Source organism: Asparagus officinalis, chromosome 2, assembly GCF_001876935.1.
Source record: "Asparagus officinalis chromosome 2, Aspof.V1, whole genome shotgun sequence".
Taxonomy (NCBI): Eukaryota; Viridiplantae; Streptophyta; class Magnoliopsida; order Asparagales; family Asparagaceae; genus Asparagus; species Asparagus officinalis.
Genome location: NC_033795.1, coordinates 4,221,816 through 4,230,791, shown reverse-complemented (window position 1 = coordinate 4,230,791; position 8,976 = coordinate 4,221,816). Strand labels below are relative to the sequence as shown.

Below are 8,976 nucleotides of genomic sequence, written 5' to 3'. Positions count from 1 at the left end.
CCATATGAAATAAAAAGAAGTTATCGGTGCATTGTTACATTTCTCCGTAGCTATGGATCGATGTAAATGATTTTACTTAAACAGATGATGAAAGCCAAGTTAAGCCACTTAATTTATTAGATATTGATCCAACTTCATATAATCAAACACTAGCCTCATTAGTCGCATCATTTTGAGTATAGCACAATCCTTTTTGAGTATAACTCAAGCAATATATCTATATATATATAAGTTCCATATAATCTTCTTGGAGGATTAATTTAATACAAGTTATTCAACAGTCTATAGAAAGACTTCCTAGAACACCTTATAATGAAAATTGGAATTTTCCTACACAGCGACTAAAACCTAGTATATATTATCCACAAACTTTGCTCTCATACATATAAAAATAATACGTGGCATTGCAACGTCTAAGCTCTACCGGGTGATCTTGAGGAGAGCAGTTTTAACGAGCCCATTTGCAAGGAATGTGTACGTGGCAGTCGTGGGGTGAACGGAGTCCCAGAACATGAATTTGGAGGGATCAGGGCACGTGGGGAAGGGAAACATACATGTTGGACCCATCTCAAATGTTCCCGTTCCACAGCAGCCTCTATTTGCTTCAGTAAATCCTTCAAAAAAAAATTTTTTTGAAGATTAATGAGGATATATACTTCCTATCTGTTTGGCAATCGGAAAGTAAATGAAAAGTAAACTAGAAATTATGTTTTAATTTTATTTCTTTGTTCGACAATTTAGAAGCGACGGTAAAGCTCATAGAACAACGGAGGGTGTCAAACTATTTCTCAAAAAAAAAGAAGAAGAGAAAATGAATGGAAATGGTATATTGAGAAGAAAGACAAATTAATATTTCAATTTTACCCTATTTTAATAAGTAAACAACATATATATATATATGATAAAGTTTGTCATATCGTCTACTACCATAAGTTTTCATCTTTTCTTCCTTCTAGGGGTTGTTTGGTTCGTTTCCTAGATATAGGGAAATGCATTTCCATATACAAAAACATAAGTTTTGAGTTTTTCAAACTTTTCCAAGAAATAGATTGTTTCGTTTTGGTTCGCACAAAAAATGATGGGAAACCAATATATTTATTTTTCTTGTGTTTGGTTCGCATGGAAAAAAAGAGAAAATTTTATGATAATACTTCTATCGTCCAAACAAGATTTGAGAATAGAAAGTCTTGATACAAAATGTTTTCTTAAGAAAGATTCTTTTTTTCCCATTCACTTTATGCTTTCCATTTTTAGCTTCCATTAAGTGCTTTGATAAATAGAATATATACATATTGTCAATTTATAGATCTTCCTTTTTTAAGCCTAAATCTTAAAACTAATATCTCCGATTAGAGTTTGTTAAGCCTCTTTACAATTTCCTCGTGAATCTTTGTCACTCTGTTCGAACATGTATAATAATAAGTGACGCTAAGAAGGAGCGAGCAAACTAACTAAATGCGCCAAGGACTCACCATATTTGCTAGGATTCTTCATCATATCCAACTGTTGATAATAGTGTATTGTAGTGGGTTTTAGTCCCACATTGCTTGGGAGAACAAACCTCACACTCCTCTACTTGTATAAATATATGTGCACACTCAATATTCAATTCAAGGGAAATTTACCCAAGATTCTCTCTCTCTCTCTTACTTTAACATGGTATCAGAGATAGGGCTATTTCCCTTTCAATAAAATTTTTAACGCTTTTGCGTTCTTTTGCCAAATCTTGGCCTTATTGCTTTGCAGCCGTTTAATGTTTTATTTTTTTTATTTTTATTTTTAATTATTTGGCGTTCATCTGCCAGATATTTTGGCCTTGTCGTTTTGCGGCCTCTTAACGCGTTTCGCGTTCTCGTTTAACCTTCGGGTTCTATTTTAAACCTTCGGGTTTCATTCTAACCTTCGGGTTCTATTTTAAACCTTCGGGTTTCATTCTAACCTTCGGGTTCTATTTTAAACCTTCGGGTTTCATTCTAACCTTCGGGTTCTATTTTAACGGCATTGTCGTTTCAAGACCGTCTCTCGGTCTCAAATTAACGGCATCGTCGTTTCAAGCCGTCTCTCGGCCTCAAACGAACGACATTAGTAACAGCATCTCGACATCTTAACGTCTCAAGATTGCTGTTATGGCTCCTTCAGAGAAGATTCCCAAACCACCTTTGCCCCTCAATGATCAAAGTGACTGGGCAGGGTGGTCCACCATTGTCACCAATGCCTTGCGTGGCGCTGGTTTGCTTGATCATCTCACCAGTACGGGACCAGTTCCACCGTCCATCAGCACTGTTGCTTCATCCAGTACTATTGCCTCTGGCAGTGGTGATGTCGATCTTCAGACTGCTCGTGCTCTCTATGTCAAGGAGAGTTCAGAGTGGCAATTGCAGGAATTTCGTGTTATGGATTATCTCACTCGCTGTGTTGGCTCTGGTCTCACTGTCGAGATTGGCTCGCTTCCCTCTGCTCAGGCCATGTGGACTCGTCTCACTGAGCGTTTCACTGAGTGCTCGGGTGCACGGGAGGCATATCTTCTGCAACGCATTTCTCTACAACGCAAAGGTAGTTCATCTCTGCAGTCCCATTTTGGACAAATGCAAGCTTTTTGGACAGAGTTACGCTCCATGCTTCCTGGACGTAATTCCACATATGAAGACTGGCTAGCCTGGTACGAACGGCATGAGGTGCATCAATTGTTTCAGTCCCTTCCTGAATATTCAACTATGGCTGATCAACTACTTCACCAGCCTCAATTTCCGACTTTGGCCTCAGTTATGGGAGCTCTCACTGCTTATGAGACCCGGCAGCAGACAGCACGACTCAATTTGTCAACAGACACTCCTACCTCTTCACTCGAGACTGTTTTGTCTGTACCTGTCACTGCTCCTGTTATGAATTATACTTCTCCACAGGCTCCCTCTCCACAGGCTCGATCTAAGCTCTCTTGCAAATATTGTAAGAAGGAAGGACACCGCATTGAGACATGCTTCAAGCTTCATCCTGAGTTACGTTCCTCAGGTACTGGACGTGGTCGGCGACCCCCTCAGTCTCAACCCTCTCGTACACCAGGATTGTTGGCCAATGCTATACCTTCTACTACTTCAGACTCTACTATTCAAGCTATTGAAAGTCTTCGCCGTCAACTTGATGCTTTTCAACATATCACCTCTACATCCGCCGCACAACTCTCTGGTATGCATTTTGCTGGTTCTTCAGCTAATCCTTCAGTCTCTGGTATGAATGATCTCTGGATTTTTGACTCTGGTTGTTCCTTTCATATGACTTGTAATGCCTCACTTTTATCCTCTGTCTTTACTTCATCCTCTCTTCCTCCTATCTACACAGCTGCTGGACAACCATTGTCCATTACTCAGTATGGCTCTATTACCCCACAAAATGATCCATCTGGTCGTCTAACACTTGGTCCCGTCTATGTGGCTCCACAATTGTGCTTGAATTTAATTTCTATTAGCTCTTTATGCATGGCGGGCCTGTTTGTCTCATTTTCTTCTGATACTTGTATTGTGCAGGATCCACAGACGGGCAAGACGGTTGGGGCGGGTCGTAGGAGGCACAAACTGTATTTTCTGGAATATCTTCACCTTCCAGAGTCCATACGTCCACGTTCTCTTGTTGCTTCTCTTTGTTCGTCAAAACCCTCTACCTCGCTTCCTGCCAATTTATGGCATAGACGACTTGGTCATGTGTGTAATAAAAGGCTGGAGAGTCTTATTCAGTCTGGAGTACTTGGTCCTGTATCATCTAGTTCTAGTATTGAGTCATGTGCTGGTTGCAAATTGGCTAAATTCACTGCTTTACCATTTAAAATGAGTACATCTGTATCCACTTCCTTATTTGATTTAGTACATTCTGATATTTGGGGGCCAGCTCCTTTGCCTTCTTCATCTGGCTACTTATATTATGTTAGTTTTATCGACGATTTCTCTCGTTTTACATGGGTTTACCTACTTAAGAATCGCTCTGACGTACTTACTGCTTATCAAGCCTTCACTGCTATGATTTTCACTCAATGGCAATCTCGTATTAAAGTTTTTCGTTCTGATTGTGCCAAAGAGTACCTATCCTCTGCCATGCGCTCTATCATGTCCTCTCATGGGACTATCTTTCAACAGTCATGTCCCTACACTCATGAGCAAAATGGTGTTGCTGAACGCAAACATCGTCATATCCTCGATACTGCCCGATCAATGCTCATTTCTTACTCTGTTCCTCGTCGTTTCTGGGCTGAGGCTATTCTCACCGCGACTCATGCCATTAATATCACTCCATCTAGCTCTCTTTCCGGTGCTACTCCTTATAGTCGTGTTTATACTCATCCTCCCCGTTATGATCTAGTTCGCGTTTTTGGTTGTCGATGTTTTGTTTTTCTGCCATCTCACGAACGTGATAAATTGTCTCCCAGAGCAGTTTCTTGTGTTTATTTAGGAATTAGTTCAGAACATCGAGGTTATCGTTGTTATGATCCCGCATTCGGTACCTCCGGGGTACTAGCACTCGCTCACTTTTGTTTCCTGCTACATCTAAGTTAGAGCTTTGTGCATATTCTGATGCTGATTGGGCTGGTGATCCAACTACCAGAAAGTCTACCACAGGTTATTGTATATTTCTTGGTGATTCCCTTATTTCCTGGCGAAGTAAGAAACAAGATGTTATTGCTCTTTCCAGTACTGAGGCAGAGTATCGTGCAATGTCCACAACAGCTAAAGAGATTATTCATCTTCGTCGCCTTCTCAGTGATTTCGGTATTTCTGTTACGACTCCTACTCCTCTCTACTGTGATAATAAGAGTGCCATCCAGATTGCTAATAATCCAGTATTTCATGAAAGGACCAAACATATTGAGATCGACGCTCATTTTGTCCGTCACCAAGTTATCAAGGACAAGACAATTCTACTTCCTCATGTTTCATCCGCTGACGAGCTTGCAGATTTCTTCACAAAGGCCTTACCTGTTCATCGGTTCCAGTTTCTTGTACGCAAACTCACTTTGTTTGATCCAACATGAGTTTGAAGGGGGCTGTTGATAATAGTGTATTGTAGTGGGTTTTAGTCCCACATTGCTTGGGAGAACAAACCTCACACTCCTCTACTTGTATAAATATATGTGCACACTCAATATTCAATTCAAGGGAAATTTACCCAAGATTCTCTCTCTCTCTCTTACTTTAACACCAACATAGGAGTGTATGTATCCGCATAAGCAATCTTAGCATCCTTGAAAGAAGTCGCCATCGTGTTGATCAAATCTTGGAGCCTCGCGTTGTATGCTGCGGCTTCAGCGTTCTTCTGGTCGACGCAGACTCGTTGCCCGAGCGCGTGGCCAGCGTCCCATCGGAACGCGGCTAAGGTCATTACGAACGGGAGGCATCCGAGGGGAGGGAGGCCGGCGATTGCAATCCTCCGGCCACCCAGCTTGTATATTCTCTGCACGATGACAGTTGTTTTAGTTTAGTTATCCACCTGAAGGAGAAAGAGGATCGGACGGATGAGAGTATCACACCAAAGCGCTCAGAACAATTCGCTCGCATATGGGGCAGCTATATGATAAGATGCATGCTTATAACGATCTTAATTAGTGTCGAGAAAGTATTTGGCAGACCTGCTCTTAGACCAATGCACAAATCACACAAGGTTGGGTGATTAAAAAACGGGCACTCTTCTGGTGTATTGATAATATTATGGGCCAGATTCACTGGATACTTTCTGACGTATGTTTGTATTGGGTGTCGTTACGTGTCCTATCCTCTCAATGATAGAGTAATCGAAAACCTTATTTCTTGAGCTTTTAATTTCAAAAGCTGCGTATCGATCCTGATCAAAATTTAATTTTTTACTCATTTACTAGGTGATTCAACGACTCAATCAGCTAATCTAATCTAACGCTTGGATAAATTTCACATAAACTCCCATGAACCTTGGGACATTTGTACAAAAATATGGGCCCCGTTCACGCCTCCCCAAAAAAATAAAAAGCCAGTGAAGGGCCTATGTAGAACCAGGACCAATGGGTTGCTATGTCCACCATATTCCAGACACTAAAGCCCAACATTTGTCTTTGACCTGGGGCAGATAATTAGCATCATAGGTCTTGGGCTAAGTTTAGGCCTACAGCACGCAGTTTGGTACATTTCATGTCTGCTAGGTTTGGGCTATTATATTTACATACAATTCACAACAACAAAAAATAATAGTAACAGTAATAAAATGTAATTTTAGCGCATAAATCTTTAAACTTTTTTTTTCGGTTGAAAGTAGAATTATATGATCATGTCATCCATATGCTATCTAATGTAGACCCTCATCTTTTAGATAAAATTCAAAAGAAACCACTTATATCTACGGAAGTACTTCAAATTTTAAAATCTATATCTTCGGAAAATGCTTTGATAGTAAGTTCTTTATTGACGAAATAACATTGTAAATTGATAGAATTCAAACTTAATAACTCTCGATCCTCATCATAACTTTGAAATTTTGGCAGAGTGGAAGATACTTTAAGATGGAATCGGAGTAATTTTCTAGATTCGAATCCTACTGAACACATAATTTCTAAAGCGATTATCAAAAAGAAATTAAGATACCTAGCTCTCCATGAGACCAGCTTTAGGCTCATAAAACATATTACTCATTCTAGGAGAGCGGGCTTGTTAGGATATAAACTTATAACCCTCCAACTACGTCATAATAATTTTTTGAATTTCTAGTGTGGAAGTGGCACGAACTTTAAGACAAAAAAGTTGATTACCTCAACAAAGTACTTCATTCTCTGCAACATAAGCCCATGATAAGCCTCCAAGCTGTACTCCCTCCTCCTAACATCACTCACGTAATAATTATTCATCAAATCATTACTCCCGATGCTCACAACCACAACCGCACCATTCACAATCTCCTCGGCCTTCTTATCGCCCATAGCCCCCCTCAACTTCCCCTTGTACTCCTCAAGCATCTCAACCTGCCTTCCAATGGTCAGCACCCTGGCCGACTCCGACGTGAGGTCGTCGAGGCCGGCGCCAGCGGAGGCGAAGTTGACTCCGGTGGAGAGGTCGGTCAGGGTGAGGGAGGGGTCGAGGTAGGCCGGCCTCGTAGAGGTCGGGCTTGAGGCGGCAGCACGGAGGCGAGCAGACGTCATGGGGATGAGCTCGCCTTTGGAGTAGCTCGCCGGTGGGGAGGTGGCCGGGAAGTCGACTCCGTTTGGGGGGGTGGGTTTTGGCGCGGACGGTGGTCGGGCGAAGTACTGTTTGTTGCGAGTGCGCAAGGTGAGTCGCCAAAAGGCGAGGACGCGGGTGGCGGTCGCGGCGGGGAGGGTTGAGGGGGCGGGTAGGCAGTGATGTAGGCGTGGAGGAGGCGGATCAGGAGGAGGCAGGGAGGTTACGTGCATTGTGGGGCCTTCATGGTTCCTTGAGTATATTGTGTTTGAGCTCATAATTTGAATTGATCTCTCCTTTAATTTGTCTCGTGTTTATGTTTAATTGTTTTGTTGGCTCCTGTTAATTATTGTTGTTCTTATGTAGTGAGTAATATCTTGCATGGGAGAGAAATCAGGGTGGTGAAGGTGTGATTTGTGAGGGGATTCTGTGAGCTTCAATGACCAAGAACTAATTGGTGGAAAATTGATTGTCTGCGCGCGAAGGAAAGGAAAACGTCGGCGAAATTTTTTGGGTTATTAAGGGCTAATTTTTAGCGTGAAAAATATCATAGGCGACCAAAAACATGAGACCCTACATGAGATAGATGACCTGGTGTCGGCTCATTGTCGATGTTTTGCGGTCCCGTAGCATAATAAATTTGGGACCATAACGCTAAGTGGTAGCAGTTTAATTATCCGTTACATTATATTATATTATATACTTCACCGTATGCATTTTGCGTTGCTACCGTTGCAATGATGGTGAAAAATTTGTGTATGACAGGCCAGCATAATATGGACACTTGTATCAAACGCGTTACCATTATATTAGGGTTGTAGATATTATCTTAGTTAGGTTTTTTGCAAATATGATATCCTAAGAATATCTGAACTCGTCATGTTGTATAATCCATTACTCACCCTTTCCAAAACCATAATCCCACCTGCTTATATATGAATTAAGAGATGGGTTCTGTGACCGAGAAATTTCTCAATTATGCTTTACAAAGGAAAATTAATCAAAATATTCCCAGTTTATCAATTGATAAATGTACAGTAAAATGTTAAAATAAAACAATTGAATCCTTAACCCTATTTATCATCCCACTGGATCACCAACAGAAAAAAAATAATGATCTGAATGCATAACCAAAAAATCTCAATAATATCATACAAAGAAGAAATAATTATATAACCATATCGTGTGTATGGTGTGTGCGCGTGATGCCTTGTTAGGGAACAAATTGTGTTGATTCTAAATTTGAACGATGACTTCTTAGGGGTAGTTGTCATTAGTTATTTTTGGATGGAAGTTCCGAATTTAGGTAAAACACTCTACTTTCTTTTTTATAGTATGAGGACCCTATAAAGTTACTTAGAGACATAATTTTTCAAAAAAAAAGTATAGAGACATAATTTTCAGTTACTAAATTTTTTTATGTTTAGCTTTTCTTAGATTGAAGATTATGTTTGTTATCGATTCAAGAGCACTATGATGAATTTGAAGTTTATCACTTCTGCATTGCATTATCAACAATGGGGCGGCGATTTGCATGTATATAAATTATCTTTGAATGTTGCTTGGGCCTTTTAAGTTATTGATTCTTACTTGGGCCCAGAATTGCGGGCCCCAGTACGGCCTTTTTCGGCATATCGTCAAAGTTAAGGGATGGGTGATCTTAGGGGTGGGCAAAAACCGAAACCAAACCGGTTCACCGAAAAAACCCGCCCAAGAGAAAAAACGGATCGTTAACCGACCGAACTTAAATGGCATTGTGAGAAGAAGTCTCTAACCGCCCGAACGAATTTCGATTAAACCGCGTGGTGGATCCGTT

General features: G+C 40.8%; 1 protein-coding gene across 1 annotated transcript; it reads right to left on the bottom strand.

Moving 5' to 3' along the window:
- Positions 210-7,144, bottom strand: LOC109829715 (GDSL esterase/lipase At2g31550-like). The gene is made up of 4 exons (XM_020396756.1): positions 6,758-7,144; positions 5,185-5,436; positions 1,473-1,503; positions 210-614 (listed from the first exon to the last, which is right to left on the bottom strand). The coding sequence occupies exons 1-4, from the start codon at positions 7,142-7,144 to the stop codon at positions 421-423; spliced, it is 864 nt and encodes a 287-aa protein (XP_020252345.1). The 3' UTR covers positions 210-420.